This window comes from Cololabis saira, chromosome 9 (assembly GCF_033807715.1).
Source record: "Cololabis saira isolate AMF1-May2022 chromosome 9, fColSai1.1, whole genome shotgun sequence".
Taxonomy (NCBI): Eukaryota; Metazoa; Chordata; class Actinopteri; order Beloniformes; family Belonidae; genus Cololabis; species Cololabis saira.
In genome coordinates, this window is record NC_084595.1 from 38229711 (window position 1) to 38257419 (window position 27709).

At 38.6% G+C, this 27709-nt stretch overlaps 1 protein-coding gene across 1 annotated transcript; it reads left to right on the forward strand.

The window, feature by feature from the left end:
• Positions 1 to 324: 324 nt before the first annotated feature.
• On the forward strand, positions 325 to 26499 carry ndufs4 (NADH:ubiquinone oxidoreductase subunit S4). The gene is made up of 5 exons (XM_061730077.1): positions 325 to 461; positions 4426 to 4504; positions 23440 to 23612; positions 23719 to 23792; positions 26239 to 26499. The coding sequence occupies exons 1-5, from the start codon at positions 379 to 381 to the stop codon at positions 26340 to 26342; spliced, it is 513 nt and encodes a 170-aa protein (XP_061586061.1). The 5' UTR covers positions 325 to 378; the 3' UTR covers positions 26343 to 26499.
• Positions 26500 to 27709: the final 1210 nt, after the last annotated feature.

Below are 27709 nucleotides of genomic sequence, written 5' to 3' on the forward strand. Positions count from 1 at the left end.
TTTGTTTCAGTTTTTTTTTTTTTAAATCTTTTGGTCAAACGTCAACCACAGAAAAGACAAACTATGACATCAATTAAAACTGATACAGTAGTTGTCAAAACCAAAACAGTACAGGAATTTTGAGAGGAAAATACACTTTTATGAGTATTAAACTGTTAAAGATAGAGAGGACGTCCTCTAAGCCCCCTGGTATCCCGTCATTCCCCCCACTAGCGTAATTTATTTATGTATTTATGTATTTATTAAAGCAGCGGTGCCGCGGCTCCAGCCATACTTGTTCAGACACGTCTCCTCTGAGCGTCAGTGCTCGTGCACGTCTCTCCGCGCGCTCCCGCGGCTTGAGCTTCGCGGCCACCGTACTTCTCGTTCACAACAATCATGGCGTCCTCAATGTCACTTCTCGGCTTAGGACGTTTATCTGCGTTCAATGTGGCTTCAAAACTCTTCCTGAGCCCTGCCAGGTAATGCCTCGTCGACCGTGTGTCGGTGTCGTGCTCGGGCGTGTCTCTGTGAGCTTGGTGTGTTTTATTTGGAGCAGTTTAAGCGCAAAACGCCGCTCGTCCGCAGCGCTATAGACTGGCAGCTAATCAGGCTTGGAGGCTTTTAATGTCACTATTTGGAAAGTATTTAGCCTTTTTTAGGTCCGTAATGCAAGGTTAAACCGTTAACTTTGGTTCTACTTGCTTATTTAGTCCCTCAATTCATAAGGTCATAAGATAATCTCCGTGTCCTTATGACACCTAGTCGGCCAGCTAATGAGCTAATGCTAGGTCAAGCTATAAATCAGTTTAAGAGATAAAACAATTTAATCTTTACTGCACGGCACGTGCTACATGCAAATACCAGCAATCTGCACGACGGGTGACTTTATTAAATAAGAGGCTTACTGGGAAAGGCAAATGTTAAGGAGTGAGGCTGCACAGCAGCTGGTTTATTATGACAACATGCTGTTTCTGGGGTTGGTTTTCTGCCCGACCTGATGCTGCTGGGGGTGTGTTTGTTCAGGGAATAAAGTACAATACTATGCAAACAAACACTATGTTAAATCAACTTCGGTCTTGAAATGTTTGTAATTGTTGTTCCTCATTTAGTAAGTATGTATTGTCCATTACCTTCTGGTACTGTAGTACTGACCATCACTGACGTGTATGTATGTATGTACTAGTCTATATGTCCATTATGTCCATTACCTTCTGGTATTGTTGTTCTGACCATTGCTGGTATATATTATAAATATAAGTTAACGGTTAACTATAAATATTACTATATTGTTCCTGGATTTGCGCACATTGTGGTTGTGAAATGCATCTGCATTTGCACAACCACAATGTGTGTGAATTTAGGTGAGGTGAACTGTAGAATAATTTTTATTATAATTTGATATAGGTCTTTTGTTCATTGTTTTGGTTCAAATGTTGAGACAGGAGGAAGCCTTAAAAAAATCTGTCAAGTTGTTAATGAGAAACAGGGTGGGATTAAATAAGTTTTCTTCTTCCCACTCCCTTTCGAGTGTTAACGAGTTAATTTGTATTTTGAACCTGCACCTGATAAACCTGATAAAGGTATTTGTTTAATTTTATGTTGCACGCACGTCACTTATGTTATGTTGGATTGCTCGAAATAAAATATGAATTGAATTGAATACAATCAGGACTTCATGGTAGTAAGTGGTTAGTGTGGCTGATCAATGACAGTCTTCTCACTGAATGATAGACTCAGAGTAAGTTCCTCTAGAAATAAATACAGTTTTTCCATTGCTGATTGACAGTTAACTCTTATTTGGCTTCTGAGCTAACATTTTATTTGAATGTAATAACATGAAACTATTTACTGGGGAGGTTATGACAGCTTCAATTATGTATAAGGCATAAACGATATTTGACATTTGTGGTTAGACAGCTGTAATGTAGTCAATCAATCACCCAATCTTCAAACAGTTTGGAGAACAAGTATTTGGTACACTTCCAATGTTCCTACTTGCAAAGCATGTAGACGTCTGTAATTGTTTAATCAGAGGTGCTCAGCTGTGAGTGATGGAAATTGAAAAATAAAAATCCAGAAGGAGAGAAAAACACAAAAAAAAATCACATTGTATGATTTTTAAATAAATTTGCAATTTATGGCATGACATAAGTATTTGATAACGCGTAAGGAAAAAAAAGCTTAATATCTGGTATAGATGCCATTGTTGGCAATAACAGATCAGACGTTTCCTGTAGTTCTTGGCCAGGTTTGTACACACTGCAGCAGGGATTTGTGCCCACTCCTCCAGATTTTGTGCCTGTCGCTGGGCAATACGGACTTTCAGCTCCCTCCGAAGATTTTCAATTGGGTTCAGGTCTGGAGACTGGCGAGGCCACTCCAGGACCTTGAGATGCTTCTTATGAAACCAATTCTTAGTTGCCCTGGCTGTGTGTTTTGGGTTGTTGTTCGAGGTTTCTTAAAGAGTTTTTCCTTGCCACTGTTAGGCTGAAGGTTTTTCTTCTACTAGGGGAGTTTTTACTTGCCATTGTTTATGTAATAATTGTTTGGGGGTCATGTTCTGGGTCTCTGGAAAGCACTTACAGACAATAGTAGACACTATATAATATATATAGATAAAATAGAATTGTCACGCCAATTGTCATGCCTGTTGACCCAGCCAAGACCCATCTTCAATGCTCTTTCTGAGGGAAGGAAGTTGTTGGCCAAGATCTTGCGATACATGGCCCCATCCATCCTCCCCTCAATACGGTGCAGTCGTCCCGTCACCTTTGCAGAAAAGCATCCCCAAAGAATGATGTTTCCACCTCCATGCTTCACAGTTAGGATAGTGTTGTTGGGGTTGTACTCGTCCTTATTCCTCCAAACACGGCGAGTGAAATTTAGACCAAAGAGCTCTATTTTTGTTTCATACCACATGACCTTCCTTATTCCTCCTGTGGATAATCCAAATGATCATGGGCAAACCTGAGACGGCCTGGACAGGCGCGGCTTGAGCAGGGGAACCTTGCGTGTGCTGCAGGATATTAATCCATGACATAGTGTGTTACTAATGGTTTTCTTAGATTGTGGTCCCAACTTTCTTCAGGTCATTGACCAGGTCCTGCCAAGTAGTTCTGGGCTGTTCCTTCACCTTCCTCATGATAATTGATGCCCTGTGAGCTGAGTTCTTGCATTGAGCCCCAGACCAAGGGAGATGGACAGTCATCTTGAACTTCTTCCATTTTCTAATTGACCAACAGTTGCTGTGTGTTCTCACCAAGCTGCTTGTCTAGTGTCCTGTAGCCTATCTCAGCCTTGTGCAGGGCTACAATTTCATCTGTGATGTCCTTACACAGGTGCTTGAGTGTGTGGACAGGTGTCTTTTATACAGTTAACGAGTTCAAACAGGTGCAGTTGATACAGGTAAAGAGTGGAGAACTGGAGGGCTTCTTAACGAAAAACTCACAGGTCGGCGAGAGCCTGAATTCTTACTGGTTGGTAGGTGATCAAATACTTATTTAATGCAATAAAACGCAAATCAATTATTTAAAACTCATACAATGTGATTTTTCTGGATTTTATTTTTTTAGATTCTGTGACTCAAGAGTTCAAGAGTACCTATGATTAAAATTCTACATGCTTTGCAAGTAGGAAAACCTGCAAAATTGGCAGTTCATCAAATACATATTCTCCCCACTGTGCATGTGTGTGTCTAAATATGTATGTGTGGATGTGTGAAGGATATTTATATAGGCTATTTAGACCAAAAACATTAAAATTGTTGCACTTCAGGCGGTGCAATGTTGGTCTTTCAGTTAGATCAGTCCTTTAATCCCCAGTGCCCTTGAACCAGACACAGAAACCCCACATCTTCCACAAATGCCTTTTGATGTGTGGTTGTAGAAACAGAAGCACGGCAAGAAGTGCCGCATGAGTGATTTCCTGGGGGGCATTTATTTATCACAGCAATGTTTATTGATTTTCTTTTCCTCTATTTTTATAATTGGCATACGAGTCCTGAGAATATGGCTGAAGTTCCTTTTTAAAAAAAAATTAAAATTAATATATAAATAAAGGTAATGTTTTGAATATTAAGACTTTATCTGAATTGGGCTGCGGAGTGGTGATTGCAATTTGCTGTTCTGCGACAGGACAAGGCTGCACTCTCACAAAGAGCTCGACAGTCCTAGCCTGAGAGTTGACCGCAGCCAATATGGAGCATGTCCCGTCATTAGGATGAGAGTAAGAGTCTGCCAGAGATTCACCAGACAGAAGTAATAGGTGGCGGGGGGTGGGGGGGATTTCTTCCTCGTTGCTTTTTCTTTTTTCCCCCTTCCACTGGATCCTCACCTCACTGCATCCTCCAAGACTGTCATTTGTTGTGGCGTGTCAGACACATTCGTGCAATATAATTCTTTGCTGTGCGCCCTTGAGTGTAATGCCCATCTAATGGTTTTTCAGGTCTACAAGCACGTCAGTGGCGAGGCTGGCACAGAAACCAGGACAAGATGCGCAGCTTATTACTGTTGATGAGAAATTGGTAAGATTCCCTCCTGTTCAATGTGACACACGGATTGGTGGTTGTCTGATCTATTGTTTTTCAATTACTACTCTCTTAAACCGCTGCCAAAAAATTGTCTTTTACAGGACAGTACTCTATGTAATTCCAAAATTTTGTTATGACAGTTTTTCTTTTTTTTTCCCCCATTGTTTTCCCAATGGTAGGCTCACGTCATGTTATTTTTTTTTTTTGTCTTTGTTGCACAGTCTTCCCTGTCAATACAACTCCTGAAAATCTTATTAGGTGGGATTAGGGCAACACTTTAAAACCCAGGACACCTTTCATTTAAATCGATAACAATGTTTGAATTAAGGAGCAGAATAAAAGCTTTGAGATTGTGGATCTAAGCATACCCATACTGGCCAACAGTCATCTTATCATATATAGATTTTTCTATTTTGTGGATTATTATTTTTTTAATTGTTTTGTTAAGAGTGCACTTATGAATAATAAAATAAATCATAAATGACTGTGCTTCCTAATTTAGAAACCACAGCTTCGATTTTTAAGACTGATCAATAGAGTTGAAAAAAGACAGAGGTCATTGAAGAATCACCACAATATGTACACAATATATGCCTTAGCTCTTTTTTGTACCCCACTGATCTTTGCTCTAGGTTATTAATGAAGGAATATTGGTTGTGATCATTGACAGCAACACTCAATTTCTGAAATTAACTTTTTGTCTCACTGATCAAAATTTTCATCTAGTGGTGGATGGAAATCTACCAGCTTCATAATTCATAATTCTTTATTTTTAAAAAGGGACAGTGTACATTGATCAACGTTTCCTTGCAGAAAGTAAATGTATCCGAGTTAGCCGAAAGGCTAATTTTCATCGGCAGTCCCTTCGCCAGATGTTAATAGACTTTTAAAATAAAAAATGCACAATAGATATAAACACAAATACAGCATGCATGACATATCAAGACAAAGACAGATACAGTGCAAAAATAGAATAAAACAAATGAATAAAAGTACAGTACAATCATCTTAAATAGCTTGTATTAAAGAGAGCCACTAGCACTAGTAGTACTACTAGTGCTCACATCTTTGTGAGTCAACAAGCCAGTCCTCTGCATGAACTTTAAAAGAGTGATATGATGGAGATTCTCTGACTGATTGTGGTACTGTGGTACATTGGTGTGATGCTCTGAATGAGAACACAGCCTGGCTGAATGTGGTTTTCCTGAATGGAATTGAGCGATCTTTTTTAGTCGCACTTCTGGTGGCTCTGATAGCAGGGGATTTGAATTTGATGAAACTGGATAGTGGAGGAGGAGCTGAACCATGCATGATCTTATATACTAGACAAATATTTTTGTATATGATGAGATTTTCCCAACTCAGCAGTTTATACTTCTTCAAAATATGGCAATGATGATGTCTGAAAGGTTTTTTATCCAGTGTTTTAAGTGCTTGTTTGTATAATGATTCCAGCTAAGTCATAATTGCCCTTTCTGTGTCACATATACATTTCTTTCAGTAGATTTTATAGTGACATAAGATGTTATGTAGAACACAAACTGAAAAGTAGGGGCTGGAACACAATTTAAAGCTAAATTTTGTAGATACGTTTGATCAGGGACAAATACATTCACGAGTGTTCAATATTACATTTGTTACTACTTCAATCAAATACTTCAATCAACCCGGGATTTAATTTTCCACAACATTTCCATAATTAAAATAATAAAGCTGATGCAGCAGAACCACAAGTATTTAACCTTTGTGTTGCTTTTTTTCCTGATACCGTGTAAAAGCTGGGCTCGTTCATGACCAACAAAGTAGACACTTTAATTACAGATCCAAAGGTGTTATGTTATTAGTAGTCAAAGTAGTTCTGAGACGCTTGCCTGAGGCAGAGAGGAGGAGCTGGTGGCAGAGGTTTAATCAGTACTGTTTTTAAAAAGAAAAAAAAAAGTTTCAATTTCAAACATGTACTCTTCCACCTCAGTTGCAGGTGCTTTGTAGTTTTGCAGTGAGAGGCACCATCTCCTCAGCTCTGTCAACAGTGGGAAACGGTTTGGCATTAACATCCTGTTTTAAGGGAAAAACACTTTAGCCTGTTTGTATTTCTTTAAACTAAAACCCATTCATCTTAAACCTAGAATTTTACGATGGAGCCCCCGCAAAATGGTGATGGAGGGGAATGTGGTTTTGGAGGAACAGGCAGGTGTGCAGACATGCAGGATTTTTTTCTATGCAGCAGAAAATGTTGTAAACATATTCTTTGTAGATCTCAAGAGTCCCCCAATGAATCTTGCCGATCTGGCTTTTTGCACACTTCAGATCTTCAATTGTTTACGTTTTTAGCATAGAGGTCCCAGCTTAAAAGTTGTTAAAATGCTAACAAACAAGTACGAGAAGAAAAGATAATCTAATCTAAAAACAGACGGCCAAAGAGATGAGACATTGTTGACATGTATGGAGACGGATTCTTGAACTAGAAGTGAGTTTTAATGTTCTGTGTGATTTGTGCTGGCCCAGATCTGTAAAATGACTTGTGTTAAATTTGGGGGAACAACGGACTCCACTGAGAATTATTTTGCTTGTGAGTTTTTCACCATCCCTGTCCAAATGGATTTTCGGACTTCATACTTTTTGTTGCTTCATGTTCATGTGATTTATATTGACAAATGTTCAGTGTGGCGAAGAACTTGATCACAATTGAAGATGGATTTTTTCCCCTTTTTTTCCCCCCTTTTCTAATATTTGTATTATTTTCTAATCATGCTTTGTAAAACCGCAATTTAGGTGGATTTGCATGAACCAAATGGCAGATAATTATCAAAGAAAGCTGTTTTTCAATGTAGCAATTTCCAAGCATCGAAGGCCTTTATAATTCTAAACATTTCCATTTGAAGTGATGTGCACAAAATCTGGCTCTAAAGACACTTTTCAGTATATATCAGGTGCCAGTGAAAAATGTATAACGAATGATTTATAGGAAACCGCATAGTCTCTGCACAGAATTGGTCAGTCTTTGAATCATGTTGGATAGTTTAGTTCAGCTTTTACGGTCATAGCTTTTTCACCAGATAGACTTTTGAGCCTCTGTTCATTCAGGGCTGAAGTGCTGTCTGAACAGCGATAAGGATGAGTTTGAAGTGACCAAGGTTAGCAACATACCAACGGTACAAAACAAAAGATCATCCTTTGAAATTCGTGCTTTCCAATTAATTGGCAAAGGAGACGGAAGATAACTGCGAAAGTGGGAGTTTGGGAAAATGTGAGTCTGTTGTGGACTTGTTTTTTTTGGAGGGAGGTGGGGTTGGAGGGTTGGGGGGGGGGGCACTGTGGGCAGCGTCAGTGTGCTTTTGTCCCAGAGCAAAGCTGGCCATACTGGCAGACAAACCTTTGGCTGGGCGGAGTGTCTGTCACTGTCCTCTCAGTAGGGGCCACTGAGAGGAACGGCAGAGAAGAGGAAAAAAGGGCCTCTAAAAAATGGGGAGGAGGGGGGGGGGTGGGCTTAAAAGAAAAGAAGCTTGCATGGAAAAAGTTTGTGAGACACCCTGAGACTCACGGAAAAGACAGTGGCCACTTCAGTGTTGTTGGCCACAGAGGTTCCTTTGTGGCATGCTGTTGCTGGCAGGCGGGAAGTACTCTAATGCTCACCCAGACGGGCCAAAAAGAGAGGCCCTCAGCTGTTTACAGTACAGTGGTCTCCGTCTCACATGGAAGGGGCAATGAGAGCACTCTTCCTTTTGGGCATTCAGTACTTGTCAGCACACTAGTCATTCATCAGGCTGTCAATAAGTGTGAATTGCTTCTTGGTTAGACCAATCGCACAAAGATTTCGATCTATTAAGGGGTTAGGCTGGGTGAACATGCTGACACTCGCGAGTCAGCCCGAGGAGAAAGTTGTGTGCTGCCTGTTGTTCAGTGTACATTTCTGAAAAGGTTAATTTAAATGGAGTTGCATTTTTGGTCCGGGCAAATTATGTTGTGAGTTCACTCCAGAAATTCTGTCTGAATGTTTCTGTCTGTGATTCTCATTAAACTGTCCTTTTGTTCTTGTTTGTCCAAAGAACCCAAACCTTACAGCAGTGGTTCCCAAAGTGGGGGGCGCGCCACCTAGGGCGGGGACAGAGCCATTGCAGGGGGGGGCGCGGTATGAATTAATGAAAAAATGAATGCCTGGACACTGCTAGCACAATCAGAGGTGCCGCCTGCCAACAGGCATACCAGGCAAATGCTTGGGGCCCCAAGCCAGAAGGGGGCCCCTGAGGGCCGACCAACTCAGAATCATAACAATTTGCGATTCAAAGGACAATCTGCAATGACAGTGGTCAGCCGGCGGAGAACTCTCTATCCATCAAAATGAAGAGAAGCTATCCATCTGTCATTTAGAAACCAAAAGACAAAAAAAGAAAAAAGAAAGTTGTAAGTAGTTATAATACACAAGATAATTTAACTCAGAGCTCAGTCAGTTCTGCTAATGTTGAGTGTCACAATAAAGACACCTGTAATCAACATGTTTACTCAGCTACCAGGATAAAAATAAAAAATATTTATCTTGGACAAAACTCATTCTTCAGCTATCAAATCAAAGCTGTGTCCAGTTAAACTTGACTGTCAAGCTAAGAATGCTAAATTATAGAATCCATTGGCAAGAAATTTAAAAAATGTGCTTCTAAAGTGCATGGATGGAATTGGCACCATTGGCATTGTGTACCAATGGTGTTTGTATTTTATTTTTAAACAATAAAAATTTGCACTCTTTATAAAAATAAAAAAAGTGGCAGATGATATGCTATATAAGTTGATTGATTAGTTGAAGGGCCCCTCCTGGGGATTTTATAGGGCTGTAAAAGACGAGGCAGGTTAATTTGTACAGTACATTTCATGTACAAGACAATGTAAAGTGCTTTACATGAGAAGATTTAAAACATGCATTAAAAGCAAGAGTTTAAAAGCAGAAATGATAGAAAGACAGACATAAGTTTAAAAAAAAAAACAACAAGGTATTCTAATAAACCAAATGGGGGCCCAGCAGAAAATGTTTGGGAACCACTACCTTACAGGAACTTGTATTGTTATGTATATTTTTTTATCCTTCTCCATTAGAGGCAAATGTAGACTGTGAAAGATGGAAAAGATTCCATTTGAGTTGATAATGGGAACTAACTGGTGAAAAATAGCTTTTATGGTACGTGTGTGCAGTTTACTGCAGACTACATACAGTGTATAGAAATAAGGATTAACTGCTTTAATCATTGATGAGTCATTGAAGTAGCAAAACATACTTTTTTGTATCTCAAAAATACATTTCATGTGAAGGAATTTTTGCTAACGTTGTTTTGCTGTTGTGGTTTTTTCCGTTCTGTTGACAAAAAACCAGCCAAAGTAACTTTAGATGTCTGTCTTGGGTGTCTCGTGCAAAAGCTGCTTATCACTTATGGTACTCTTATATTTAGTGAATTTAGTCGTGGTAGAGGTGAACAAGAGGTCCAAGGTCCAAAAGAAGAAGAAGAGAAAATTAGTGGGATTGAGAAAGCGACCAAAGAATAATAATCTTGGACAGTGTTGTAAAAGCGACTTAACCTCCACACCTACAGGGGGCCCCGATGAGCTAAAAAGGACAAACATTTCTTTGTGCTGGCTTAACGCTGCTATAAAGGATGGTTTGAGATGGACATTTAAACAGGGAAACTCACATATGCCACTGTATTTCTGATCTGTATAAAATCATCCCGATTCAAGAAATAGTTTCTTAATCTCGAAAGGAAATTAATTTGAAAAAAATCAATTAATAACTAATTAAGTAATGCAGATGATAAGGTCCAGGTTGTTGTTTTTTGTTTTTATTTAAAAATTTTAAGCCACACACCCTCTGATTTCTTATTATACTTGTATGTTTCTTGTTGTTTTTTTGACAGAAAAGGTTCTTGGTAATGCCTTCTTTAAAAATAGGAGAGATTAAATAATATAAATGACAGTTTATCCTATACCTATTATTGTTTTACTTTGTTTTTCAAATGCAAAATTCAATGTGAAACTTTATTATGAACAAAACTTTGTGGCCATTGTATGAAATGTAGGAACAGAGCCAAATAAAAGGACCTGCGTGATGGAGTTGCAGTGCCCAAAGCTGTTCCCTGGAGTGCCCATGCCGACCTGCTTTTGTTTGTAATTACTGTTTGATTAAGCATGCTGGGCAGCTCCCAGGGTCCGGCTCGCTGGCCACTGATACGCAGCTTTACACGGAATGTCTGTGACCTCAGTCAATTAGAGTCAGGTCTTTGCTCTGCTCTCTGGCCCTTTGCAGAAACAACTGAGGTTATAACCATAACAGCCACTTCAATAAGCAATACAATGTCTCCCACTTACGCCTAAGTGTCTATCTGTCTACTCCTGCTTCAGCCATGGCCAAGTGTGCTCCCTCTTTCCACATAAAGACAACACCATAATCTTAAAGCGCTTGTGAAGCCTTGTTATAGAGTCCTCTAAAGGCACTAAGGTTTTACGAGACAGGGGAGGACAGTTATTAGACTGCTGGGAGCAGAGGGAGCATGGAGGAGGAAGAGAGTATTAAACTGGTAGGTTCATTTCAATCTTGGCATGTTATGTTTGTTAATCTCAAATCATTGGTTTATAGTGAATGTAGAGCGCAGCGCTTGCTTGGTAAGTGACATCACATCTGGGCACAAGATGTGAGGTTTGACTGCAGTGAGGTAGTTGAGTCTGCAGGCCTGTTGCTCGTTTTTAAAGTCTGAAAAGTGTTTTTAGGATTAACACAAGAGTTATCTTGAATGACAGACTCTTTGAATCAAAGTCATTCTAAATATTTTGTTAGTGTCCTTAACAGAAATTTTTATTTACTCTGTGAGATAGATAGTGAAGATATAGTCATGTTTTTTGATGTGCAATTCGAGGTTGTGTGTTATAAGAAGTCGATGGAAAAAAAAAAAAACTTTTTCGTGAAAAATGAAAGTGTTCAGTTTTGCAAAAACTCCTTGAGCCTAATTTTATTCTTTTATACAAAAAAGATGAGTTCTACCCAAAGCCTTTATGCAAATGACTGTTTCAAATCAGTTATCTCAGATTTTAGCCAAGAAACATGACAAATGTTTGCTGACGTAATAAAAATAGTGACACTATCCTTGGTACGAAAAAAAAAAAAAAAAGCCAACAGCCCCATCTCCCTTTATTTTTTTTGTTTCTTTTTTGCGGTTTTTGTTTGCGTGTTTCTCCCCAAGCTACCTTCCTGGTTTAATGACCCTAACCCAGTAGACTACACCGATGTACAGTAGCCCACAGCGCCGCCCTCTGGCTGCACCGTGCTGCCAAGTTTATTCTTTTTAAATGTTTGGTGCATGGGCGTGATTCACATTTTCGTTTCAGCTACATTTCTGTTTTATGTCATAGTTACTCGCTGATTCTGAGAAGGTGTGATTCTCAAAGTCTTTTGTGCATGATTAAAGGTAAACGGACAAATTCTTTTGAGTATTTTGGGCTTTTCTCAATCACTGTAAACAAACCACCTGAAACAGTGTATGAGTAGGAGTTCCAGTTCAGATGCATCAAAAAATGACTGCTGCATTAATTTTTAACCGTAACAGATGAATAAATACTATTTTTTTTTTAAATAATTTGTAATCAATTAGTACAGTAGATGGTGGTCTTGTAATCTACAATTTAAGTACAAAAATAAGTACATTTAGTTTGGCATATTCAATATTGCTTCAATTGAGCATATTTGTTGCTTTCATGTGGATGGAACTGTTTTCCAGAAGTTGATAGGTGTAGATGCTTTCCTTTTTTTTTTTTTTTTTTTTTTTTTTTCTGATGCTACTTCTGAATCAGAATAAGCATTCAGATAATCCAGGCGTGAGAATATTTGCAGCAGCAGCACTCTCAGTCTTCAGTACAGAGGTGAATACCCTCTGATTCGGTCACGTCTCACACATAGTAACCTACAGTGGAGCAGACCACATTCACCTCCCCGGTTCCCCCCTTTTCTGCCTCTCATCCTCCTCTCCCACCCTTCCTCCCTCCTTTGCACATAGACAACTTAAGTGTCTGTTTTGTCTGGTTGTGCTCTCATACGGCGCGCTTATGCTAAAAAAAAAGTAGTGGGTCAGAGGATGTTAGTCTTTGAAGAGTGCCAGACAAGAGGCTTTATTATGTATTATCCACTAAATGGTATTTCATTCATTAACACTCTCTTCCATTGAGACTAAGCCTCTTAATAGAGCTCCTCAGCTCTGTCAGCGCTGGCTACTTTTAGGAAGTGTCTAGCTGTTAAGTGTTGTGTTTTCAGATAGGATTTTAAAAAGGCTTCTGTTTGCCTGCACTTCCACTTATTCAAATTGTTGTCCAACAGTAAAGGGGATATATTACTATATTTTAGGGATATATTACTATATTTTATTGTCAAGGATATTTTCCCTCCTTTTTTTGTTTTAAACAGGATTACTTACTGATTTTGTACCTTTCTCCCTTAAAATTCCACCCTCACATGAACGAGTCTCTGTATATTTGCAGATACGCTCTGCTCAATCTCAAAACTGTCTTACTGCACTCAGATTCCCTGTTGGCGCGTTCAAACTTCCTGCGCTTCAGTTTGAGCCTTTGTCTTAGGGTTTTTTTCCACGCACTTCCGAATGCTTGTTTTCTCTGATTTTTCACTCTTCGTGCTCCGATTCTTCTGTATCAAACCTGGAAAAAAAATCCCCCAATGACTAAATGTCAGATAAATGCCAGATATATTGTTCAGCAATTAAATCATCCCCAACTCTTTTGAGTTTCGTCTCTTGCTGGTGATTAATTGTTAACTCAATCCAACTCAGAGCTCGTTACTGTTAGGCATTCATATGCACGTACGCATTTAGAGTTGATTGCACAGTGTCTGTAATTTTATTATTAATTTGTATCCGTAGCCAAAGAAAACAGCGTTGAATTTAGTTGCTGACTTGACGATGTGCATGTCCCCAGTCAAGGACCCGAGGCGAGCACTTCATCTTCACAGCGCTGTCTGGAGCTTTTGTGGTGATATAAGGGCTGGGTGATATCAGTATCATGATTAATTGAACATTTTACCTCAACTGGGATTAATGAGCAGTTATTTTAGTTTTGCTCTATTTTTTGTCCTCAAAGAACACTGAAAAGATTTTTGCTGAAAATAAAAATAAAAATGGGTGTATTTGTAATGAAAGACTTTGCAATCTTTGCACTTTTCAAATGAGTGAACTGGACATAAACAAACACAGTTAGAAAGTAATAACTGAAGAAAAAATAAAAATGATTGACATGGGCAAAACTATGTCAGTTTAAGGTGCTGAATGTCTTTAATTTTTGATTACATTTTTCGGCAATTAAGTTTAGCTCTTGTTCTTTTTTTTCACTATTTATACAATTGTAACCTAATGTTATATAAAATTGTAGTAATGTCACGTCTTACAAAAATTACACAGCTCAAGGGTTTATTTGATTTATTTTATGTTTCTTCTCCATACAAACACTGTCTGAAATGGAATATCTTTTGTCTTCATTAAGTTAATCTTTAGTAGACACACGTATGTACGCCCAACCTTTCTATGCGTCTTCCCTCTGTCTTTGACTGTAGGCTGTAACGTCAACACTGTTAGTCTCTTATCTCTTTCTACAATTCATCAACACTTTATTGTGTCTGCTACTCTCAGTTTTAACACCACCATTAAAACAGGATTCTGTGACGCACCAATCCATCCCCTCTTTGACGAGGGGGTCTCGGCACAGCTGTCGGCTATCCATGAACTTGGGCGTGACCCGCTTGTGCTTTGAAAGCTCTGCAACCCAACTACTGACGGACTCCACATGTCTGAGCTAAAAATGCTTCCATAGACACCGGGTACTGCTGTGTGGGCGTGAATGAGCATAAAAATGACCGTTGCAAAATAAAGCAACCCTGAAAGTTGCAGACCAATGACTTCCAGTCATGTTATTTACAAACTGTATAGTTTGCTGAAAGTGAGCGGGGAAAATTATGTTTTTCAGCTCTTCACATCAGACTGGAAAAGTGATTGACTAATGACACTGATAGTTGTCTAGTTGCTTGCAGTGCACTGTTTGGGAAAGTGAGAGGGAAAATGACACAAACTGAACTACCGGTAAATGAAAAAACGATGCAGTGTAATCTGCTGCATGCTGAAGTTGCATCAGGTGTGAGCAACAACATATGTGAAAACAACCTTAGTTGAAATTCCTAGATTAGATTAGCCATTCTGGCTAGTCATGCAGAAATTAGTCGTCCGGTCAACCTTCAGGATGAACGCTGAAATGAAGTGGGCGTATCAATGATTTCATTTTTGGTACTTTTTTGTTGTTTCATAGCAATCAAAGATCATACAGAGAGAACGGTGAGAGTTGAACTGTTCACAAAAAAGCCCGAGTGAACAGAGAGCAGCTCACACTGAAGTACAGGATATTTGAGAAATAAGCCCAACCGACATATTTCAGGGGCCCCGATTCAAAATCAGGGGCTTTTTGAGCATGAGGAAAGAGTTTTTAAGTAAAAGTGGTATAATATGTCACCATAAAAATAACAAATTATGCTTTTCAAAAATAAAAAAAGCTGTTTATTAAAGATAATAATACACATCCATACATATCTGATTTTACAAGCCGGTTTCAGTGCTTATGCTATCACACATTTTAAAGCTGCTCAAAGGTACAGTTGCGATTTTCAGCTCAATAGGTCGAAGAGGTTAAATAATTTTTACAACACTCTGATATGATTGTCTCTTTTTTTAGACTCCTGTTTAGTCAAAAACATAATCATACTGCATCAAGACTTTCTTGGGTCTCTTATTCACCTCTAACGTGATGTCAACTGTAGCTCTGTGAGGTGGTTTGTTCATTGCTGAAAGAGAGATGCAGTTGTCACAAGAGACAACTGGGACGGGGGTTCAAAGTTATTTTGGCTTGTTTTTGCTGATGGCAGGGTTGGGAGACTGCAGGATCCAGCCAATGCTTCATAAGAGTAGTCAACTATTCCTTCAAATTAAACTACTTTTATGTTAAAATATCAATGTCCAAGTCCTTTGTGCTGTTTATTATGTTTTTTTTCCTCTTTCTCAGTGTATTCATCTGTTTGTAGCCCATATTTTCATGAATGACCTATCTTCTCTCCTCTCGCTGATATGAGCTATGTGAGATTCAAGATGACCCTGAAACCAGCTGTTGTCCCGTGTTCAATCCTTCTCACATGTCAGCAAGCAACATAATATTTGTTTCTATTAGGGATGCCTCCTTATGTCCAGTCAGTAATTGGCATGCCTTTTTTTTCTTCTTCAAAGAAGTCTGAAGGTGGGAACCGACGAAGGCTGATGAGTGAGGCTCTTGGCCTGGATGTGGGCCGGACAGTGGGGGGTTAAAGGGTGATGTATTTGGGCTTTCAGCACATGCTGACTCGACATGATTCAGCTCGGCTGACCTAGTGACCTCTCCGGCTGCTGAGCTGCAGTTTTGGTGTACAGGTGTCCGTGCTACGATAGGACGGCCCTCGGTTGTGTCATTGCTGTTACGACGTTCAGAAAAATGTGGTGCAGCTAAAAATGGCTCGTCTGACCCGGTTGTACATAGACGTCTTTTATCTATTGGACTGTCTGTCTGGCTACAGGACTAACAGGAAATATCAGCTTATATTGACATGTCTGGAAAGAATGACACAAGTTACAGTTTTTTTTAGGCATTGTGACCCTGCAACTGCAGTGTTTTTGGAGCTAAAGGTTCATTTGTCTGCTTTGTTTCAGTAGTCATTTCATTATTATTATAATTATTATTATGGCTTGTCCATACAGGACTGTCTCAGAAAATTCGAATATTGTGATAAAGTTCTTTATTTTCTGTAATGCAATTTAAATTAAAAAAAAATAATAATAATCAAAAATAGCTGATTATGGCTTATATTAAAATAATAAAAGGCTTGCAATATTTCAGTTGATTTGTAATGAATCCAGGATGTATGATATTTTTGTTTTTGTAATTGCATTAGAGAAAATCACAATATTCTAATTTTCTGAGACAGTCCTCAAAAAAATAGACGAAATAGACGAACCCAAAGAAACTAAGCAGATTCCCATCTCTGGAAGATTAATTAAGTTTTTTAAGACGTTTTCAATAAACGTTTCATATAATCAGGTAAAATGGTAAGGAAGGTTTTTATTAAAAACATAAATCTTCACTAGTGATGAATACAAATCCTAGACAAACATGTCATTTTCCAGTTAAATTCTGAGTAGATTAGTGCAGCGGATAATTGAGACATGCAGGGCTAGTGAATGAACAGATGTGAACTTTCTTTTTTTTTTGTGATAATTGTTTTTGTTTGAAATATACTCCTTTTCTAATAAGTCAGTTGGGGATTATCCGATCTGGGTTTAAGAAAAAAAAAGCACCTGGGCATTTCAGTTCGCCAAGCCAAAAGCGAACCATGACACCTGTTTTCAGGTCTACATTTTGCCATTACTCCAGGCCTCAGCGGTGAAGTTCTGCTCAGAGTTCCCAAGCCAGGAAGCTTTTACCACAAAACTCAACTGATTTGCTTATAAAAAAAAAAAAAATAAAATTAAAAAAATAAATTCATATGATTTGTGTTACTGAATTTGGCCCCGATCACAAATATCCGTCAAAGAGATGTTGGATATTCTTCTTATTATTTTTATTAAATATTTCATTATTGGCAAACCACTTTTTAGAGTAAATTACATTTACCGTCCCAGGAAAGTTCATTCTGGTACAAAAGTACGTTATACTCTATGAAAAGATTGTCTTTCATTTGGACAAAGGACAAAAGTGATTTTGGAAATAATATGAAGACCATACTTTAGATTACTTAGCAGCCAAGACTAGATTTAATATCTCTTCATATAAACTGTGGGAAATGAACAGCAGGAAATGTGGACATACACCTGCACATCATCTGAAACTGACAACTGCAGACTGGTGGAGCGCTTAAAGAAACAGATCTCCAGTTCTTCAGCCGTTCAGAGGCAACAGTCACGTTCATTGACCGCTGCAAAAAAAAGTGAATCAGTCAGGAGTTTGGTGATGAGATCAAGTGTAGCGGTGACACCTTTCTGTAATTTAAAGTAAAGAAATTAAAGTCTTTCATTTATGAAACTGTTTTCCAAACAAAGAAACACCAAGACTGCAAAAAGAAATAAAAAAGCTGTCATTTTTTGATTGCATAAAAGCGCATATTCCTGCGTTTATACCTTGCAACCTTAACAATGCACTTCTGCTGTTAACAGTGTGATCCCTGCAGCAAAAAAAAGACTAAATAATCTGGCATTGGGAAAATTCTTTAAATTGTAAAGTCTCTATGGATGGTATACAGATTTGCAGCTTTCAAAGTAAGTTAGGGGAAAAAAAAGTGATAAATGTGAACTGCAACACATGCAGCATTTGCAGATGACTAGATGATATAAAGCGTAAACAACTCAGACGAACAACAGGAAGTGTTTTAAGGGGCTCAGGGACGGACCGGGTCAAACCTGACTTCAAACACTGAGTGACATTTTTAAAACATCAAAGTTGTCATTTGCTTTGACTTTTTCTTGTGCAATAATCAGAAGCTGCTGTTAAACAAATGTTTTCTTTGATTGTTTATTTTCATGAATTTCTTTCAGTTGCAATATTTGGGGTTTTTTTGATCACCACACATACATATTCATACTGGACTGTATTATGTTCTGTTTGCTTAGGAAAGGAATAATCAGTGCAGCTTCAGGCCCATTGACATTAACCGATCTTGAACTGAAGAAACAAATGAATAGCAATGAAAACTACACCAGACTTCTCTCATCATCTATCCAACATTGAGAGCGACGTGAGCCAACATTTTTAACGCTGATAATGAGCCACACAAAGACACATTTAACTTAGATTTTCATCCAGGATCATCTGTCATCAACATTTCCTTGTTGTTGTAGAAATCTTAGATTCTGGGTCTCTGCCGGAGTATAAGGGCTACGAGTTTTCTGTAGTCTAGTGAGCCCGGCAGCCCCGCGGCGACAATCTCCTCCGGGCTTTATTTGGCTCACAGCCAAGAGGTGTCAGAAATATCGACACGCTTTCACGTGACGGAGACTTTGCCAGCCGTTTTCCCCCCTTTCTTAAGCCCGGCATTCTGTCTGCCCAGCCAGGTATTGTAGGGCCCCCGTGAAGCCCCTGTGAATAGTGTCAAACTTGATAGTTCTCATTTTGCTTCCTGTACATGGCAAAAGAAAAAGTGCCCACCGTGTGGGTTTTCCTTTTGTGATGGCCCTCTCTAGTCCTCCTGGGAACACACCACATTCCAGCCACAATCATTCCCCTTTGTGAATCTGGGTATTGTGGGTGAGCCCGTTATGCCGATAACCCTCCTGGCTCTCAGTGTAATGCATGCAAGTATCATAGAAGTCTAGACTTGTATTTTTTACAAACAATGCCTGATAATGAGCAGAGTGTTTTCAGTGATTTGGCAGAGCTTTTGTTTTGACACATCCTCCCACTTTCATGAAGGAGCTTTTGTGCTCATCCACGCCTAAGATGTGATTTGGAGTCTGCTACATCTGGACAAATTATCGCACCAATGTACCATATATGGGCCTCATGTGTCAGTTATGGTTTATGTAACTATATATGCGGAACCATAGTATGACCTGTTAATCCATAGGCTATAATTTCTAATGCGTCTCCGAGTGGGATTTTCATACATCTGGCGCCCAGAACAGGCAAGACAGCGAATGCAAAATATTTCTGAATGCAAATTTGATTTCCCTCAACTCTAAAGGTACTTTTTTTGCGCAAGATTTTTACACTCCCTTATTCCCCAAATGTGCACTTGCAGACTATTTTAAATGCACTTGTCGGCTATCCAAAACTCCAAGGACATTTTTCTAGCTTCTCCGTTTTGGAATACAGCACTTTTGAACGCCGTCCATTGAAAACAAAAACTGAAATCCAGCAACATTTATAAGCATTTTTGATCACTAAGTTGGAGTAAAGCCTGACATCTAATTTTGTTGTTGCTCAACACTGTTTTGTGTGTTATTGTGTCATGAACCATTACCCCTCTGGGTGAGGAGAACATGTTTTCGTCCTCTTTGTGACAAGAAGGAATTGTTAAGGTTAAGTAGATAGGGCAGCCGGAAATAATTACCAAGCACTTGTGAAGGCCCCCCCTTCCTTTTGTCTGTCTTCTTTTCTTTCATTTCAAAAATTTTTATTTTTTCCTATGTGAATAACTTGTTTATTATTAAATTCACTCCGGTCTTGCCTTTTAGCGTAGCAAAAGGTGTTTCAGTGAAACAAGTAGCAGTTAAGCAGTCAGACCTAAAATTTACTAGGCTTAAAGGCCATTGGAGGCTCCTTTTGCAAAAGGAAAGGCGGGCTTTTGTGTGAGGTTTTTGGAGAATGACCCCCTTTCTACAAATCAACTGGCAGATGACAGACAATGATGAAAATTAGATTCTTTGAAGTTGTAATGGCCATTGAAATGTGTAAAATTCTTGTATTGAAAGGAGAGCTCCCTGGAAAGCCCTCAGTCTTGGGTGGCTGCTGTCTGCGTGCTGGGAGGTTCGTCTGTGTTTTGTCGCCGACTTCCCATTGCTTGTTTGCTAATTCCCTAAAGAATTGGACCAGATCTTTGATAGGAGCCTGAAGGGGCTCCAGTTGCACAGGAATATGCATCTAGTATGCCCAACCAGCCCCTCCTCCTGCCATTGTCACCATGGCCTACTTTCTTATGGCCTGCTATAAATCATCCTAAACATTCTCAGACATTCGCTTCTTCAAACTAAATGCAAAAAGATTAGGAGATATTTTAGAGATGCACCAAATATCGAGCTGGTTATCAGAATCAGCTAGTTTTTTTGTCTAATTGGCTCTGTTCAGCATCTCCTGAAATCAATCGAAACTGGCTTAGATTGTTTTCGTTTTGTACACGCACTCCTGCATAGCCATGATTTTTATTTTTTCTTCTTCCCAAATCAATTTTTGTTGTTAGTAAATCATTTTCAACCAGAAAAGAAAATAACATTCGGTGCGTCTCTAAATCATAGCATAAAATCTGCTTTTATTTTAATTACAGCATAAAATCTGGCTTAATGGCTTTGGGGGTTTTTTGTACTTTTTTGAAACTTCAAAAAAAAAATTCAAGCACATTAAAAAACAGAACCAAAACTTATGAATAAAGAAGGACTTTAACCAAACAGTCCCACAAATCTTGGCAGTGCTCAGTCAGCTGTCAGCAGTCTCCCCTCCTCAGCTCGCTGCAATGTTTGTGCCTCGAACAGCTGAAGATGAAATTCTGTTCATCAAAAACTCATCACACACGAGCGTTGAAAGCAGCACAGACACTGTGGACGTGGCCTCACACCTTCCTAATCTGCATCATAGTGTGCATTTCCAGTTATGTCTTGAGCATTGTCTTCATCATTTGCACCTCGCAAAGTTCTATCCAGACCGGAGCCATTTCTACCCACTAAAAATGGAAACTGAATTAAAATAAGTTATTTGTGAAGGTTTGCACCTGGGAAGTACTCAGTTAATCAGTTACAAAAAATAGCATTTCAGCCTGGTTTGTGCAGGAAAACATCTCAGTTACATGGGGGGAAAAAGTTGTCATAACACAGAAAAGGTAAAAAAAAACAAAAAAAAACAATAAAAGCACAATGATTTGACATTATTTAATATACTTTTCATGGAAGGAAAAGGACGTCAGCAACAGGGCCAGATGAAAATGTTGCTTCTGTTTTTTTTAATGAACCTTTTTCTAAATCTCTTAAGAATCAAATTAACAAATGATCTATTTTTTTTTTTGTTGCATAAAAAGACAATTCATTAAAGGTTATGCATTATGAATCTGTATGAATCTGTTTTTTATTTTTATTGACTGATTAGAATTGTTTTTGTAATAGGTTGTCATGTTTTAAACGGTTTTAACGATTAAGATTTTTGAATAATGATTTGGATGTGAATTATAGCAACTTTCAAAGTATTTGTGCCCAGTAGGGGGTTAAATTACAATCATATCATTATCATGGCTGGTAACATGGTACTTATTACTAAAGCTGAACTTAACTGTTTCCTGTCTGTAATATAAAGCTTAATTTACCATTTTTGGTGCAGCGCTTGTATCTTAAAGCACAAATCAGCACACGTACAGAGGGCTGTTGTGTTTTAAGTCCCTGTAGATGATGAGCTATTGCTCCTCTACGGCTTTCTTCTTTAACTGTTTAGCTACCCTTCACTATCCCTCCGTTTGTCCAAACGGATAGCAGTGATTGCTGTCAGCTGCAAGTCAGACACTTAACTACTCATAAGTACTTGATGCAACTCTGCCTCAAACTAAGACATATCCCTTTAACGAGACCCAGCGAGAAGCTCTACAAGGTTAGATATTTGGTGGAAGGCCTTGTTCTGCCAACAGAGCCAGACTGTGAACGCAGCAGATATGTCCATACAGAGAACAGGGAGGGCAAATGATACTGCAAAATCACCTGATGGCTGTGTATTTTTATAAAGTCCTTGTATGGATGCACCGACATTGGCCACTCTTCAAAGATTTCAGCACAAAAATGTAGTTAACGCACCAAAGCATCTAGAGATTTCAAACGGAGGGGGCTGTCTCTGCAAAAACACACTTCCAGTAGGTCAAAGGACATTGAGTACGTGTTTCATTTATTTTGTTGTTATAAAATACTTGTTCTCCTTAATATATCTCTTGGTGTGATCAGAAGATTCAAACTTTTGTTACCTTTCAAGTAACTAAAACCTTTACAGACATGGGATTCATAACTATAATGGCTTTATCAATCTTTTAAAAGAACAAAGTTACAACATTTCTCCAGCCTTCATTCACTTAACTGAGGTGCATGTTACACCTTTTTCGAGTGAGATTGGACAGTAAATTAAATCACCAAAGTACCTGAAGTCACAGTTTTCACTCCACAACAAAATGTTGCAGCCATTCCTACTTTAGTGTTCCTCCAAGGGCACGGTGAGTGTTTGAAACAAACTCCTGATGGACAGAAGCAGCTAAAGATATTATTCTGCTTTTTTTTAAGCTTATTAAGCAGAATTGCACTTGGGAGGGTTTAATTTTACAGTGTTGTTATCAGCTTAGGGACAATTAAATCTTTCACTTCACAGTGCTGTTTGTCAGATAAGAAACTCCTAATAGAGCTACAGTTTTTTTCTTTTCCTTAAAATTCATATCAAGTTAACATGAACATTGAATAAAATGATCTTTGGAATCCTCTAAAAAGCAGAATTCCAATTGAATGAACCAAACTAAACCTCTGCTACAGGAAGTGATGTATGCATGTTACAAGATCCAACTTGATAAGATTTCCATTGCAAAGTTTTCAAGAAAAGCACCAAGTGGGGGCAAATTAGTTTATGTTTGAATTGATGGTGTGAAAACACCATGCACTGTTTTACATTTTCCACATGCATACCAGGTGCCCTGTAAGCCACTTGGTATGTTAAAAAAAATTGTATTTTTTTATTTTTTACATACCCTACTCTTAACCTCTGCTCTCTGCGCTGTACAGTCTCTTGCCAAGAACCACTTAATGAATCACTCCTTGCAATTTATAGTATGTTTTTTGTTTTGTTTTCATCTTTGTTTTTTTGTCTTTGCTTCTTGTCTAGATACCTCTGTTACTTATCCAATATATCCAAATTATTAGTTTTGTTTTGTATAAAACCTCCTGAGTCAAGGTTCATAAAAGAGTAGGCATAATAAGCCTTGGCTTCAGCCTATACCTTTTCGGTGCCATTTAATATATTGGACCTTTTTTTTTATGCTGTATTATGTTGTATCAAAATGGACCGAAATAAAAAAATCAAAGCAACAAAAAAATTTTAATTATTTTTTTATTTCCTGCTCCCCTGTCGGGAAGCCATTTATTAACTCGTTACTCTTATCTGTCCTTTAGGACATCACGTCTCTGACAGGGGTCCCAGAAGAGCACATCAAAACCCGTAAGGTTCACATCTACGTGGCGTCCAAGACAGCCATGCAATCTGGGAGCAACAGCACCAAGAAGTGGAAGATGGACTTTGACACCAGAGAGCGCTGGGAAAACCCCCTGATGGGCTGGGCTTCAACGTAAGAACTCCTGCTTTCACCTGCATTGCAGAGATTGAAACTCCTTTTTCTATTTCCTTCAAATGTATAATTTCTGTCCAGCTAAAATCCGTTTTTTGTGTCTTAGGGCTGATCCTTTATCTAACATGTTGCTGGCGTTCACCTCCAAGGAAGATGCCGTCGCTTTTGCTGAGAAAAATGGTAAGACATTTTTCAAGAAATCTTGAAAGCAAAAAGAATATGAAGAAGAAAAGATGATATCAGGGAAAAACTGCACATAGTGGGAATTTATTCTTCTTCAAGTGCTTATATTTGAGTATTTTCCTGGTAGATTTTGATCGTCACAGCCACTAAGATGTTCAAAGAATGCGTTGATCAAATTAGAAAGGGATTTGTTTTATTTTCATACTTCATAGTAACTCACCAGGGGTTACCGTAATGTTTGTAATTGTTTTGACTTCACCTGGATATTTCTTAACTGGGCTCAGAGGTTATAAACCTTTTTGCGGGTCTGCTTGTAAAAGTTCTGCCTGAATACCACGCCAGGAGATACTGTCTTAAACACCTCAGGCTTTAATTCCTTTACTTGACAACATCACCATGACAAATATTTGCTTAATTTGGCACATTGCACACAAAGAATGAGCGTCTGTCTCCCATCACACTGATTAAACAGGCGATTGTACAGCCATCACGGAAAAAACTGATCTTAGATCCTTTTAATAGTCTTAAAGTGCAGGCTTATTTTGAGAAATGCTTGGGTTTTTTTTTCAGAATGGTTGTTTGTTTTTTTTTTTGTAAAAAAAAAAAAAAAAAAAAAAAAAAGGATCCTAGAAATGAGACTAAAATGACGATGACTCCTATGTTGTACTAGAGCTCCTTTATGTAATTGCTATATTTGTCAATGTAGATGGCAACATTTTGTAAGAATGTTCGGAGGATGAGCTAAGATGCAATAGATGTTAAAATAGTCACTAAATAAATACTGTTTCTCTTAGAACTGAAATCTACTCAATATTCCCATCAAATGTGGAATCCATCAAGGCTCCATTTCAGGCCCTCTCTTGTTTTGTCTTTTAAACACACCACCGTTATGCAAGTCTTGAGATTCCTCACTGATGGTAACGTAATGTAAAAACATGAACAAAGATTGCATATGAGCTCAGTCCTGTCTCCGTCGCCGTGGTTATCACTGAAATAATGATTTTTAAATTTGGTTTAGTTCTACAGTACATTACTGGTATATTAATATATTTCTGCTTACGTCACCGATGTCGTCATTGCAGACACATCAAAGCTGACTGGATGTTTTCTGGTCGTTGGTTTCAAACCCTGGAATAGTTCTCCACTTGATCCTAAATGTTGAGTCATTTTAAAGATTTAAAGTCATTTTCAGATTTAAAAACTATATATTTAATATTAAGCGTTTTTCTTTTCTTTTTTCATGGGTTTCATGTTGCCCCCAGTAGATGGAAGATCCCAGAAACTCAATGATCACGAGGTCGAATGAGGCTAGCACAGCACACATGTCAAAACCAAATTTGCGCATATTTAAAATAATAACATGTTTCCGGGATTATCAGCAGTCTGGACGGAATGTAAACCTAATCAGAATATTTAATAGTGAGTTTATCTATTGTATCACACACTGTATCTTTGAAAGAGTGGAGTCTACAGCTGTGCTAACAGCGTACAATTAAAACTGAATTCCTCGTAGACGCATAAAGTCTCAACGATGACAAGCAGATGCAAATCAAATCACTTAGTATGCATCTTAAAGATGGATGTTGATGTAAGTCTGCTCTTATTAAAAGTAAAAATACATGTGACATGGATTTGGGCGTCGACCTACTTAGCGCAGTTGAAATGAAATCTTGTTTAATGTTGATGCTTATCAAAAGAGTCATCAGCGTGTTGGTCCGCTACATTTTGAACCTTAAGGACATGGAATACCTCACCTGTTATGACTTGCTGGCTCACCTTCCAGCTGATTCAGTGTCAGAGAAACATCTCCATTAGAATGCTAACATGCACATGCTAACAGTTTTGGACTGCCAGAAACTCTCACTCACGCAACACGCTAGTATACTCTCATTCAGCGTCTGCATCTGTCAGCACTACTGTAACATTTCAGTTACTTCATCACCTAAATGTGAAGCACTTTCTATTCTCAAAAGGACTGAATTTATTTAATAATGAGCTGACAAATCAGAGAAAACTTTTTTTCCCTCTAAATATTTTAAAGCAGATAGATCTACTCCCCCTAACATAAATTCTATATTTTAGTTTAGTTGTTTGAGCCTTTTAAAGACATCCAGAACAAGCCTTACAACAAATGAAACATCAGTAAAATCACTCAGCAGCTGAACGCAAGTCGGTTGTAGTTAAACACGACTGATGTCGTGTCTGTTTAGCAGCAATCAGGTTCAGGTTTGACTCAGGACCGAGCCATGTGGGAAAGGTTGTTGAAACCAAGCAAAGGAAATTGGCGTATTCTGTTTATTGCGCCATGAAAACAATTAGAGTTGTTCTGACTACACACAGCCTGTTGATGTCTACAAAACACCTCATTGTGGTTGGAGCGCGTCCAAAGAGAACAAACGGGATGCTCTCACCCCCATCACTTACTCTAATGTTTGTTCTTCAGGTTGGAGCTACGACATCACAGAGAAGAGGAGCGCAAAGCCGCGGGTGAAATCCTACGGGGCAAACTTCTCCTGGAACAAGAGGACCAGGAGGTCCGGAAAGTAAACTGAAGACACCCATCTGTTCCCTGACTTGACCCGCATCACTCTTGTCAATAAATGCACGAATATATATCTGAAAACCAAACATCTGGGTCATTATGGCTTTATCTCTTCAAACACTCACCTCATTACTGATTACCTAATAAAGCCTTGTCGATTAATGAAGGTGTTTGTTTTCTAAATCCGAGTTGTGCAACAGCAGAACAAAGGGGAAGATGTTATTGCAATTAGAAGCTGTTTAAACAGAGATAAATAGATCTGCAGGCCAAAGTCAGTGACATTTTCTCAGTGTTTTAATCCTGTTACGCAGATCATTTCAGTGTTTGGAGAGCTGTGAAAGTGGAATTTAAGGGGGGAGCTTTGAACAATCCTTCACAACATCTGTGCAGCGAGGTTTCCCCACCTCCACCAGCTTTAGTGAGATCCACACCGCTTAATGTCTGTCTGGAGTAAGAACTAGGAAAATATGAACTCAAACTGACGGATGTAACTGAATATGATCAATACTATTACTGTAAACAATCATCAGCTCTCGCTTTGACCTAGAAAGAGTGAGAAAATGGGAAATAAACCGTTTTGTAAAGCCAGGACTCCATGAGTCCATAACCTTAAATGATATACTTAATGACCATGCATGTTCACAGACTTACTGTATAGGTAATTAATGTTCCCAAAAAAAGCTGCCTGTTATGTTTCTGTTTTTTCAGAATTATACTATTGTGCATTAAAAAAACAAAAAAAAACGTTTAAATGTTGTAACCCGGTAAAAAAGTGTGCAAAAAAAATGCAGGAGGAAAAAGGTAAATTGGTCCGTGGAGACATTTGATTCTTAACATCAAAGAAGAGCTCTTCAATCAAATTTATTTATTTTTGGGTGTGTTTTAATGCCAAAAAGCCAATACAACATTTGAGATAAAGTAGAGATCTTTGGAAAAATCCCATCAGTTCTTTGGAATTCCCAGCTTTACTCACTTGGCAGCAAACGTCCTGCCAGCGCTTGTTTACTGTCTTTGTGTTCAGTAAACAGTGGTGTTTCTTCCCCAAACTGCATGACTGCACTGACATTCACACACCAATCATGGGAGCCTAATTGGTATAGACCTTCATTAATTAACGCACTGTATGGCAAGTCTCTCACAGACTTGTGCTCGCTATTTATTTTGTTCTGTCACTCGGGACATCAAACCTGCCGATCTGATATGAGCGTAATGGCCCATCTGAACAGCAGGGCATGAATGACAGCATGTGTTTCTTTTCCCCTTTGAAATTCCATCAAAGAAGGAGCGGGGAGGGAAAGAAAAAAAAAACACTCTTGGCACAACTTTGTACCATAAAAGTTGAAAGCATTCCACCCGTCTTGGCCTATAAGCA

Excerpts from the sequence above, each read along its gene's own strand:
- ndufs4 (XM_061730077.1), top strand. The coding sequence starts at position 379 with ATGGCGTCCTCAATGTCACTTCTCGGCTTAGGACGTTTATCTGCGTTC. Across the intron at positions 23,613-23,718 it reads CTGATGGGCTGGGCTTCAAC|GGCTGATCCTTTATCTAACA; the intron begins GTAAGAACTCCT and ends TTTGTGTCTTAG. Across the intron at positions 23,793-26,238 it reads CGCTTTTGCTGAGAAAAATG|GTTGGAGCTACGACATCACA; the intron begins GTAAGACATTTT and ends TTTGTTCTTCAG.